This window comes from Rutidosis leptorrhynchoides, chromosome 1, assembly GCF_046630445.1.
Source record: "Rutidosis leptorrhynchoides isolate AG116_Rl617_1_P2 chromosome 1, CSIRO_AGI_Rlap_v1, whole genome shotgun sequence".
NCBI lineage: Eukaryota > Viridiplantae > Streptophyta > Magnoliopsida > Asterales > Asteraceae > Rutidosis > Rutidosis leptorrhynchoides.
Genome location: NC_092333.1, coordinates 8,881,384 through 8,894,897, shown reverse-complemented (window position 1 = coordinate 8,894,897; position 13,514 = coordinate 8,881,384). Strand labels below are relative to the sequence as shown.

Genomic DNA, 13,514 nt, shown 5'->3' with positions numbered 1-13,514 from the left:
TTTCTTTAGGTGACAGATTGGATACTAATCGGTTACATAACTTAAAGTTCCCCTTGGTTCTAGCATCGCGAATCCGTTTAATAAGTTTCTTCATTGAACTATTAATAACGGGATTATCTAATTTCGTATCAACAATGGGGTTCTTTGTTATCATGTCATCATTAGGTGTTACTTCATCTTCCCCACACTTAGGCGTTTTATTATTGTTAAGCACTACCGTTGGAGTTGGTAAAACAACATGGTTCTTACCAATCGTTTTTGTCGGTTCAACAGTTTTGGTTTGTGGATATTTAGACTTTCAAATCATAAAGGTGATCGATTTCTCATCATTACTAAGTGTCATTCTACCCTTTCTTACATCAAATAACGCCCCGGTGGACGCTAAGAATGGTCGACCTAAAATTAGAGGAACGTTTGAGTCCTCTTCTATGTCAATGACAATGAATTCGACTAGAAAGGTTAAATTACCTACTTGAACGGGTAGGTTGTCAGCAATTCCAACTGGGTGCTTAATGGTTTGATCAAGGAGTCGAACACTCATATCCGTTGGAGTTAACTCACCTACACCTAATCTCTTATATAATGAAAGAGGCATAACACTCACACTTGAACCTAAATCTGCTAGTGCATCATACATGACACAGTCACTAAGTAGACAAGGAACAATAAATTCACCCGGATCACCTACCCTAGGTGGAGGATTTGGTGGAACTGTCTTCACCGGGTTTACTTCTACTGTTTTTGTTTCTTGCACTTTTTTATTCTTCTTCTTCTTCTTTCCAGAGGTATCACAAACTTTATTACCTATTACTTGCTCATACTCAACTCCTTTTCTTGGAAACGGGATGGGTGGTCTGTATGGTGCCACCACTGGCTTTACATACTCGGGTGGTGGTGGTGGTGTAACTTCTTCATTGTTACTTACATCTAAAACTTTCCCATCTTCTGGTATTGGTTTTTCAGAATTTGTTGATATCATGTTAACATTTTCATTCCGAGGATTTACTTCATTATTACTCGGTAGCTTTCCTTGTTCCCTTTCACTCATCAATCTAACAAGAGTACCTACTTGTTTTTCTAGATTCAAAATGGAAGCTTGTTGAGTTCTAAATGACTGCTCAAACCTCTCATTCGTTTGGGTTTGAGTTTCAATAAATTGTGTTTGAGATTCAACTAGCTTAAATACCACTTCTTCCAGATTTGACTTCTTCTCGTCGGTTTGTTGTGGTGGTTTATACAAGCCAGGTCTTTGTTGATTGAAAGTGTTGTTTTTAGTTGGTTGGTTATTCGGACCTTGTTGGTTATACGAGTTATTGTCGGGTCCTTTTGGATTGTAAAGAATGTTTTGATTTCGATTGAAGTTTGGCCTTGGCGGTTGATAATTATTCTGATAACTATTTTCCAGCCTTTGGTTCATGTAGACAACATTCTCACGTTGTTCCATCGTTTGTTCAATGTGACAGTCTTTCATTAAGTGTGGTCCACCGCATTGCTCACAACTGATTCGTATTGCGTGAATATCTTTATTCATCTTTTCCATTCGTCTTTCGAAAGCATCTATTTTTGCGGAAACGGAATCAAAGTCATGGCTAGAATCGGCTCTAGCCGCTTTAGATGAACGAAAAATATCTTTTTCTTGATGCCACTCATGAGAGTGGGAGGCTGTGTTATCAATAATTTTGTAAGCTTCAGTTGCGGTTTTCTTCATAATGGAACCACCAGCTGTTATGTCGATGTCTTTTCGTGTAGCAACGTTGACACCTTGGTAGAATATTTGTACTATTTGATAAGTGTCTAAACCGTGTTGAGGACATCCTCTCAACAACTTTCCAAATCTTGTCCACGCCTCATATAGAGTTTCATTTGGCTTTTGCGCGAACGTAAGAATTTCTCCTTGAAGTCTCACGGCTTTGGATGCCGGAAAGAATTGTTTAAGAAATTTTTCAACTAAAACATCCCATGTGTCAATCGCCCCTTCAGGTAACGATTCTAACCAATCTTTGGCTTCTCCCTTTAAAGTCCAGGGAAACAACATGAGATAGATCTGCTCATCTTCCACTTCTCGGATTTTGAATAGTGTATAAATTCTTTTAAACGTACGAAGGTGTTCGTTAGGATCTTCATTCGGTGCACCACTGAATTGGCATTGGTTAGTTACCATGTGTAGAATTTGTCCTTTGATTTCATAATCTGGCGCATTAACTTCTGGCTTAATAATGGCGTGACCTTGGCCCGTGCGTGTGGCTCTCATTCGATCTTCCATACTTAGAGGTTCCGTTACTTCCATAATTGAATTTGTTGAATACGAATCACTAGAGGATTCTGATTTAATGGTTTGTGGCTCAGGAGGAATAATTAGTGGTTCAAGATCTTGGAATTGTCCTTGAATATGCTCCGGGTTCTTAATTGTGAAGTCGGGTTCAAAAGATGGATTATCGGAAATTTGAGTTGGAGTTCTTGTTCGACTAGATGACGATTCTAAAGAAAAATCAACGGCGACAATATTTGTTAAACGATGTCTTGATCGAGTTACAGGTGGTGAACGTATGAAAGGTGGTGAACGTTTTGCTCGGTGCATTCACAGAATATCCTATTAGTTATAAAAATAAGAAAAACTTATATAAGTTGTCCAATCAATAGACTTTTCTGATTTTGCCCACGTTTCGAATAGCCAAAAGATGCAGCAGAGGGGCAGGATTCGTTTGGTCTCAATATAATTGAGTACTGTTTGGCTCCAATAACCCGGTCCACGTACAAATCCAACTATTACTACGAACCAGAAAATTTTGATGTCTATCAATTTAACCACTTAAAATAAATTTTCGTAATTTTAAGAAATTTAGAGAAGAAGTAGAAAAAAATCTAAGTCCTAAAAACTAGAATGGCGAGAAATAAGAAAGAAAAAGATTGCGCGTCGAAAAAGGTCGAAAAATAAAAAGGTCGAAAAATAGGCGTCGAAAAATAAAAATAAGAAAGTAGTGCGAAATACGGCGTCGTAAAATTCTAAAGCACCTAAAACTTAATCTAAGGAATAAGCACTTAAGGGATTTTACGGCAAAGCCTAAAAATTCTAGAAGTAAAAATAACTATGGCAAAACTAAACTTAATACTAAAAGTTGCGACTATAGTCTAAAAATCTAAAGGTAATAAATCTTAAAAAATATATATTATTTTTTTTTAATAATTTTTTTTTTTTTTTACGTTTTTTTTTTAAAAACGAATTTTTTTTTCTAAAAAAAAACGTTTTTTTTTTTACAATTTTCTTTTTTTTTTTTTTTTTTTTTTTAAAATGATTTTTTTTTACAAATTAATACTTTTTTTTATAATTATTATTATTTTTTTTCAAAACTTTTTTTTTAATTCATTTACTATTCATGAATAGTAAATGAAAAGAAATTAATTAATTTACTATTCACATGAAAGCGACATGATAGAAATTATTAATTACAATTTACATAATATACCCCTGAAGTATTTAATAAATACGACTTTTTAAAACTTTTACGATTCCTAAAATATTATTATATTATTATATTCTATTTCAATATTATTATATTATTATATTCTATTTCAATATTATTATATTATTATATTTTATTTCAATATTATTATAATTAAAAATATAGCGTTTTAGCGCTCCCCGGCAGCGGCGCCAAAAACTTGATGATGTAGCGTGAGGGTACAAAATAGTATTATTTTTAATACAAAATACTACAAAATATGACACAAGTTTTATTAATTTACGGATGGGATATACCTAAACCTTGCTACAACACTATAGGCAGTGTACCTAATCGTAGAGTAGTGTAGTTTTTAGTAAGTCCGGTTCGTTCCACAGGGAGCTGGTGAAGTTAACGCTATATTATTAAGTTTATTTGTAAAAATATATATATAAATAAGTAGTAGTATTATTATAAAATGGGGGTTTTACCGTTTAATGACCGGTTTGTCGATTTTAAGCGTAAAAATAAATGACAAAAATTAAAGTGCGTAAAATAAATTGCGATAAATAAAATGACAGAAAATAAAATTGCGAGTAATAAAATGACAGTAAATAAAGATACGATGAGAAATATAATAAAAGAATTATGCTTATTTAAACTTTCGTAATCATGATGTTTGACTTTTTGATTTTAATTAATTGTCTAATGGGTTAATTGTCCTTTGTCCTGAATTATTTGAAACCTATGTGGTTTTTGTCCAAAATAGTTCATCGGTCATAAATATAAAATGCGAGTGTCCTCGTCAAATTACCCTTATACCCGAAGTCAAATATTCCAACTAATTAAGGATTTAAACTGTGACGCAGTTATCACTTCTGTCAACAATTACACCAGTTATCACTGTATGTAATCCACCCCTGTTTTGATTAGATATGAATATTAATTTACCCACTTGATCAGTTTGAATAATCAATTACCCAACCCGAATAATTAATTAAATGATTATAATAGATTCCATATGAACGTCGCTAAATAGGACAACCATAATCATTATTAATTATTAGGATAATTAATTTGAAGATAGGTTCGACAGACTCCAATGAGTTGTCACTCAATTAGACAATACCCCCCATCTATTAATAGTCAATAGTCCAATTTCCACAAGTGTCGGTCTTTTGCCCAAACCTTAATTATGGTACAAAGCCCAATTACCCAATTTTAGTAATTAGCCCAACATCATGATTACTTCGGATTAAATAAGCATAATAATAACTTAGCTACGAGACATTAATGTAAAAAGGTTGAACATAACTTACAATGATTAAAAATAGCGTAGCGTTACACGGACAGAATTTCGACTTACACACTCAAACGATCTCTATCATAAATCTTATTATTATCATAATTTAAAATTAAAATTAAGATTATTGTTATATCTGATTACATTAACATTATGATAGAGATATAGAATATAGATATTGATCGATATATAGATAAAAAAAAGGATAGAAAAGTTCTATCTAATTCATCGTTACATAGATCCCTTTTATAGAAATTGAATTTTCATTTACGACCCCTGAACTATGCTCAATTAACAACTTTTTATTATTTAATATTATTCTTATTATGAATTATTTAAATATTATATTTTATTCTTGTGCATAGTTGACTCGTAATTTTTACACCGTTGCGTCGAGCGTTGAGAGTTGACTCTGGTCCCGGTTCCGGATTTTCGAACGTCCTTGCGTACAATTTTATATTTTGTACTTTGCGTTTTGTAACTTGTACTCTTGTCATTTTTAGACGTTCCTCATCAATAATTTGAACCTTTTTTATTGTATCTTGTACTTTTGAGCTTTTTGGACCTTTGTGTCTTCAATTCGTCGTTTTCGCCTTTTGTCTTCGCACTTATTTAAAATAAACGAATATTACTTGAAAATGGAACAATTGCAACTAAAATCTTGTCTTTCTTGGGGGATTTTGCTATGAAATATATGTTCCTTTTTAGCCTTATCAAATCCATACACCAACGACCAAAAACACCTACAAACACTTTCATTCTTCAATTTTCTTCATCTAATTGATCTCTCTCAAGTTCTATCTTCAAGTTCTAAGTGTTCTTCATAAATTCCAAAAGTTCTAGTTTCATAAAATCAAGTATACTTCCAAGATTGCAGGTTTACTTCCAAGTTTTCTAAATCCATTCCAAGTAATCATCCAAGATCAAGAAACCTTTGTTACTTACAGTAGGTTATCTTTCTAATACAAGGTAATAATCATATTCAAACTTTAATTCAATTTCTATAACTATAACAATCTTATTTCGAGTGGAAATCTTACTTGAAATTGTTTTCGTGTCATGATTCTGCTTCAAGAACTTTCAAGCCATCCAAGGATCCTTTGAAGCTAGATCCATTTTTCTCATTTCCAGTAGGTTTATCCAAGGAACTTGAGGTAGTAATGATGTTCATAACATCATTCGATTCATACATAAAAAGCTGTCTTATTCAACGTTATAAACTTGTAATCACTAGAACATAGTTTAGTTAATTCTAAACTTGTTCGCAAATAAAGTTAATCCTTCTAAATAGACTTTTAAAATCAACTAAACACATGTTCTATATCTATATGATATGCTAACTTAATGATTTAAAACCCAAAAACACGATAAACACCATAAAACTGGATATACGCCGTCGTAGTAAAACCGGGGGCTGTTTTGGTTGGGATAATTAAAAGCTAAGAAGAACTTTGATTTAAAAGCTATACTTCTGGAAAAATGATTTTTCTTATGAACATGAAACTATATCCAAAAATCATGGTTAAACTCAAAGTGAAAGTATGTTTTTCAAAATGGTCATCAAGATGTCGTTCTTTCAACGGAAATGACTACCTCTTTCAAAAACGACTTGTAACTTGTATTTCCGACTATAAACTTATACTTTTTCTATTTAGATTCATAAAGTTAAGTTCAATACGAAACCGTGGCCACTGGAATCACTCAAAACAGATTAGAAACGAAGAAATGGCGAGTAAAACAAGATTGATAAAAACTACACATTTTACCTACGTGAAAGTTAGTAATAAATCTATTCCAACCATAACATAATCAACTTATATTATATATTATGTAATCTTGAGATACCATAGACACGTATACAATGTTTCGACCTATCATGTCGACCCATCTATATATATATTGCGGAACAACCATAGACACTCTATATGTGAATGTTGGAGTTAGCTATACAGGGTTGAGGTTGATTCCAAAATATATATATAGTTTGAGTTGTGATCAATACTGAGATACGTATACACTGGGTCGTGGATTGATTCAAGATAATATTTATCGATTTATTTCTGTACATCTAACTGTGGACAACTAGTTGTAGGTTACTAACGAGGACAGCTGACTTAATAAACTTAAAACATCAAAATGTATTAAAAGTATTGTAAATATATTTTGAACATATTTTGATATATATGTATATATTGTTATAGGTTCGTGAATCAACCAGTGGCCAAGTCTTACTTCCCGACGAAGTAAAAATCTGTGAAAGTGAGTTATAGTCCCACTTTTAAAATCTAATATTTTTGGGATGAGAATACATGCAGGTTTTATAAATGATTTACAAAATAGACACAAGTACGTGAAACTACATTCTATGGTTGAATTATCGAAATCGAATATGCCCCTTTTTATTAAGTCTGGTAATCTAAGAATTAGGGAACAGACACCCTAATTGACGCGAATCCTAAAGATAGATCTATTGGGCCTAACAAACCCCATCCAAAGTACCGGATGCTTTAGTACTTCGAAATTTATATCATATCCGAAGGGTGTCCCGGAATGATGGGGATATTCTTATATATGCATCTTGTTAATGTCGATTACCAGGTGTTCACCATATGAATGATTTTTATCTCTATGTATGGGATGTATATTGAAATATGAAATCTTGTGGTCTATTGTTACGATTTGATATATATAGGTTAAACCTATAACTCACCAACATTTTTGTTGACGTTTAAAGCATGTTTATTCTCAGGTGAATATTAAGAGCTTCCGCTGTTGCATACTAAAATAAGGACAAGATTTAGAGTCCATGTTTGTATGATATTATGAAGAAAAAAAACTGCATTCAAGAAACATATGTCGATGTAATATATTTCTATTGTAAACCATTATGTAATGGTCGTGTGTAAACAGTATATTTTAGATTATCATTATTTGATAATCTACGTAATGCTTTTGAAACCTTTATTAATAAAATAAAGGTTATGGTTGTTTTAAAAATGAATGCAGTCTTTGAAAAACGTCTCATATAGAGGTCAAAACCTCGCAACGAAATCAATTAATATGGAACGTTTATAATCAATATGAACGGGACATTTCAACTTTGTTCTTTGGCTGTGTTAATATGGGTCTGCAGAAGGAGATCACTCAATTATTACCTTTTAAGGTGGGTAAGCTGCCTGTGAAATATCTTGGGGTTCCTCTACTAGCAAAAAGATTAGGTGTGAATGATTGTAAGGAAATCATTGATAAAGTTAGACAGATGGTGGACAACTAGAAGTCTAGACATCTCTCATATGCTGGAAGGCTCCAATTAATAGCTTCTGTTTTGGCATCTATGAATATTTATTGGGCTTCTGTGTATAAATTACCTAGCACTGTGGTGACTGAGATTGAGAAGATTATTAAAAAATTTCTGTGGAGTCATGGGAAATCTTCTAAAGGTAAGGCTAAGGTATCATGGAAGGTTGTATGTACTCCAAAATGTCAAGGAGGTTTAGGCTTAAAGCCAATGCAGGAATGGAATAACATTTTGCTGCTCAAACAACTTTGGAAGATTGTTGAAAAGAAACAGTCTTTGTGGTTTAATTAGGTTAACTTAGTGAAATTAAAAGGGAAATCTATCTGGGAGATTGAATATAAGCAGAGTGATAGCTGGGGATGGAAGCAACTGCTTGATATGAGGAATAGGATTAAGCATCATGTTCTTGTAGATGTTACTGGTGACATTAAATGGATTACTAATAAAGGGGCTGTGGTTAACTATTCAACTGGTCAAACCTGGAAAGATTTACAAGTTAATGAAAGTGAGGTACCATGGCATCATGTGGTGTGGTTTCCTCAAGCCAATTCTAAACATGCATTCATATTGTAGTTGGCAGTCAAGGAAAGGTTAACTACTCAAGATAAGCTTGTGAAATGGTATCCTAATCAAAGTTTCAATTGTGAACTATGTGGTGATATGGAGGATTCTATACAACATTTATTTTTTGGCTGTAAGTACTCAAAGAAAGTGTGGAATGGGGTTAAACAATTTCTGCTTTTTAAAGGTCTTCCCTTCAATTTACATGAAATAGTTCTCAAGCTGGCTGCTTACCCTTATCGGAACAAAATTTGGGACATAATAAATAGGCTCACCATTGCTGCTACAGTGTACATCATCTGGCAAGAAAGAAATTCCAGATTTTTCAAAGGAAGGCGAAGGAATGAACTGGAGCTCATTCAATGTATTGTTGAAGGCATTCAATTGAAATTATCGACATTCAAGGTTAAGAAGTCTGCTGCTATGGCGATGGCATTGAGGAATTGGAAAATGGATTTGATTGGAAATTGTATGGTGTACAAGAATGTGGATTTAGGGATTTAAAATTCAATTTGGGGGTTTTTTGTATTTTCTAGATTGTTTTTTGTCTTTTGCTGTTGGGTACATCCTGCCCCTTGTATTTTTTTGATGGTATTAATAGAAGTCCTCCTTTAGTTGGGGAAAAAAAAAAAAAAATTACCATATTTTCACATATCAAAATTTGATTGTTCTTGGGTATTAACTAACTGTTGTGTATCTGAAAGCTCTACTTAATATGGAGATAACACTTAGGCTACCAATTAGTATTTTTTCTTGAACCTCAGTACTCTTTAAATGTTCTTGGATGAAAATGATTGCTCCACTTATCACTCCAACATCTACAATCTACAAATACAATAAAACAAGATCCAAAATTTGTACATTTTGACTTCATTAATTTGTTTAGAAATGAAACTATACAATAGAGGTAAAATTGGTACTCCGTATATTATCATAGATTATTTAGGATAAAAAGAACTCGAAGTTTTTACCATAGCCAAGGATGACATAGTTGAGAGATGAAAAAACAACACAAGCAAAGGCATATTGTCTTATTTTCTTGCTTCTTTCCTGCAGTGTTTGCTTGTACTGTACAACTCCAAATCAATATCATTGCATACTGTTTTTTTTTTCTTCCTCTTTTGCTTACTTTAGGATCTTTGTGTACAACTAGGAATTCCAAATGGTACAACTAGACTCATCAAAAAGACAAATTCCTTGATGTGTTTTAGAGTTGATGAGGTGAGGAGTAAAATCGAATCTGGATTTGGAACAATTCTTTCGCTTTAGATCTGATTCGAGTATAAAAGTACTTGTATTTGGTTAAGCAAGTGGGAGTTGTTATCCCTGGCATACCTTTGATCCATTGAGCGAGAGTGCTTCCACAACGGATTCCAAGATCACTATGGCCAGCTTTCGTCTCTATTCGACCAGTCGGTCGCACAGTTAGGCTTATTCCATTACGCTCATAAGCAGAATCTTAGTTTGAGTCTACCTCCGCATGTGGTCTGTGTTATATACTTTATGTATGTATGTAGACAACAAAGAGGTTTTTAAGAACTTAATTGGCAGTTATATAAGCAAACTGCAAGACAATATACTTTACGAACAACTACTATATTTCATATATTATATACATGCTCGTTTCACTGCTTACAAAGAATGGGGCTATGTTTGAGAACAATCACAGATTAAGCAAATATACTGTCCCTTCTGGATAACCGGAACATGAAAAACTTTATACTTCATTAGGTACAAAGCTTCATAATCTGATTCAACCTTATACCTTATTCGATAACTCCATACTTTGGAATTCAACATGCCTGCGATCACAATACATACTTACGATAAAATGCTCAATGACGAACGCATTGTTCACTCGGGTCAAACCGAGGGGCTTACGCAACTACGTACTGCAACACAATCAGGGGCGGACCTATGTAGGGGCAGGGTGGGGCGCCTGCCCCCAGTGGATTTGCAATTTTTAGTCTAAATTTATTCGGTTTTTCGATTTTGCTCCTCGGTGGATTTTTTCCCCCAAACCCTTCATATTTTGCCCCAAAACCTCCATATTATGCCCCATAATCTTCGTATTTTGCCCAAAAACCTCCAAATTTTGCTCAAAAAACTCTATATTTTGCCTCAAAACCTCTATATTTTGCCCAAAAAAAAATCACTACGTTTTAAAAAAAAAATTCACCCCCGGTGAAAAAAGTTTCTAGCTCCGCCACTTACACTATGCTTCATCTACATTCTAGCTAGCATAATCTGATACCACTTATTATGACATCACATAATTTTGTTTTACTTTCTTATATTGAATTAAGTTTATTTATACACACTACATAAATAATTGTACATAGATATATACCAGCAGATTGAGATGATTATGATACATGGTCAAAGCACAATCATACTAAAATCTTATTGATAATTGCTGCTAGCAAAATCTATAGTTTAGATTGACCTTGTTGATTCATTTATGGATGAAAGAAGGGGCGCGGTTTGGTCAGACGATGATGGTTCATCCACAACGTCCAAATCCTCGTCCACCACTTCCAGTTTGTTCTTCTCTTTAGCCTGGCCCCACATTACAGTGTAAAATCCTACAGCAACTATTGTGGCTCCTATAGCACTGCACTGCATATACAGATCACAAATAGATAAGAAAAACGGCGAATCAATATATCTGTTTAACAATCACCAATAACCTCAAACGTGATCGTATGAGTCTGACGTATGGGTTACTAGACAGATATACCTTCCTAGATATAGTGAATCACCAAGAAACGTGGCACCCATGATAACTGCGATAACTATTGACAGGGGATTGAACATAGCCACAAAAACAGGACCTTTTTTCTCCAAGCACCAAGTGAGAGCAGTACTACGCAACGCAACAGAAAACACCGCCTTCAAACAGATCAAACAAGTCAAACTATGAACTTCAACTTGAAAATTTAGTTTACTTTAGTTAACCTGACATACCCCAAAAACAACAGCAATCAACCGAATTTCCGGTTGCAGCACCCAAGCACTTGGATCTCGTTCTAAAAATGGAGTATAGCTACACATTGGATCGTCCCAAAAAGGCAGAACAAAAAGACCATGGTGCGTTGATCTGGGTACTCTCTAGCTGTAGCTGTCTGCAAGTATCAATCATTCAATCAATAAATCAATCAAGATATTACAATATATAACCAAAATTTACTGCAGGCAAAGATTCATGTAATCTGAAGAAACATATATTCTAACTTGTAAAACATTCCATAAGGCACCAATGATTCCACTAATACCAATAATCAAACCTCCAAATACCCAGTCCGACGATTGTGACAAAAGAAGACGATTTGGTGAATCAGGAATAGGCTGTATGGTTTTATAAATTTATGGACCTTGATAGAATGTGAACACCATTGCTCCTGAGATTGCTAATATGGTACCCAATAATTTGGCTACACTGCTCGTCTTTTTAATATCTATTTTCTCCATCCTAAAAATACAATTATATAAGAACAGTATGAAATTGGTGTTTAGAAGATATAACAAAGTAGGGAGGTAAAGTATCATAAATACCTGAAAATTAATGTTATCAAGAATGTGATATTGTTGCCGACGTTGTCGATTTTCATCGATTTCGAAAAATCTAGGTGTACGGTAGTGGTCTCTCGAGGGCTTTTCTCCCGCCCGTACGGTGGTTTGGTCCGTTTAGATGGGTGGCTTCTGCGGTTTACTGGTCTCAGGGCGGGTGTTCTTGGGTTCCCCGGTGGTCATTGCTTGCTGTTTGGCTTTGGTCTGGTTTTGTTCTCTGTGACGGAATGTTGATTTGGTGTATCGGGAGGTCCTTCGCATGCTTGGTCGAGCTTCGGGGGGTTCTGTATAGGTAGGTTAGTTTTAGGCGGGTGGTTGCAGCTTGTTGTTTATATGTTGAAATGGTTGGTTAGATTTCAACGCAGTTCACTTTTGTTTAGCAACTCAATGGTTGTAATTGTATGGTTGAAATTTGGTTCACGCCCAACAAATCATTCAGATCTGTTCAATTTGTAATCGCCTGATCTTTACGATCTATTTATATATACATATATTTTTGGTAAAAAAAAAAAAAGAAAAAAGAAAAAAAAAAGAATGTGATAGCAGGAGACAAATTTGAGATTGCACTTGCCATTGTTGGAGAGCTGTAGTATACACCTAGATACAAAAGTAGCTGAAGAAGACAAAGCCTAGATGCAAACCATATATGTAAATAATAAACTTAATTATTACTATTATTAATTAACTACTTTTAAAAAAAATACACAATAGGCTGCTGCATCGCTTACCCTAAGAGTCCTAGGATGAAGAACCTGAAAAGAAGACGCAATGTGAGCTGCGGTACAGCATTCCTGTGCAAGCGAAAAGTATCATGATAAGTAAATGGGCAAAACAGAAGCAATTTGACCCGTTTGGTTGGGTTGGCCTAGAACTTAAATTACCTGTAGATGTGGAGAATAAAAAATGGAAGAAGAATTAATGTTCCAAGGGCATCAATGTAAACAACATAAACTATAGTGGCCATACCACCATTCATCGCAGCTATGACTATAGTCACCACGCTTATATCCAAGCATGTTAACATCAACATAGCTACAAACGGCACCACATCTTCAATCCATGACCACGTCTTACTTATTGGCTTCGTCATATCTTTTTTTCAGTCACAACGGCCGACAAATAGAAGTAGTAATATTGTAACAAACTTTAAATGTATTTGAACATCTCCTGTAACTTCTTGGTACAAGTATGCATCAAAATCAGGGGCCATGCTACATTGATGGCAATGGTTCCTTTGATCCCCACTATTTTTTAATTTCTCTTATAAATTACTATTAAAATTTTATAGGACACCACTACCACTAAATATAAAGATAGTACCGCATTATAGAAAACATCCATA

General features: G+C 34.1%; 2 protein-coding genes and 1 pseudogene across 2 annotated transcripts in view; 2 read left to right on the top strand and 1 right to left on the bottom strand.

Moving 5' to 3' along the window:
* LOC139856009 (flavin-containing monooxygenase FMO GS-OX5-like) overlaps positions 1-10,053 on the top strand; it is a 76,047-nt gene extending 65,994 nt beyond the window's left edge. Inside the window, exon 8 of the mRNA XM_071845256.1 lies at positions 9,756-10,053. The gene's annotated coding sequence lies outside the window, so the exon portion shown is untranslated. The remainder of the gene's footprint in view (positions 1-9,755) is intronic.
* On the top strand, positions 8,078-9,106 carry LOC139902395 (uncharacterized). Its single transcript, XM_071885046.1, has 3 exons — positions 8,078-8,194; positions 8,333-8,551; positions 8,615-9,106. Exons 1-3 carry the CDS (start codon positions 8,078-8,080, stop codon positions 9,104-9,106), a joined length of 828 nt encoding a protein of 275 aa, XP_071741147.1.
* An 871-nt stretch (positions 10,054-10,924) lies between the features above and the next one.
* On the bottom strand, positions 10,925-13,262 carry LOC139902328 (WAT1-related protein At3g28050-like; annotated as a pseudogene).
* Positions 13,263-13,514: the final 252 nt, after the last annotated feature.

Excerpts from the sequence above, each read along its gene's own strand:
- LOC139902395 (XM_071885046.1), top strand. The coding sequence starts at position 8,078 with ATGAATATTTATTGGGCTTCTGTGTATAAATTACCTAGCACTGTGGTG. Across the intron at positions 8,195-8,332 it reads CTTCTAAAGGTAAGGCTAAG|GTTAACTTAGTGAAATTAAA; the intron begins GTATCATGGAAG and ends TGGTTTAATTAG. Across the intron at positions 8,552-8,614 it reads TACAAGTTAATGAAAGTGAG|TTGGCAGTCAAGGAAAGGTT; the intron begins GTACCATGGCAT and ends TTCATATTGTAG.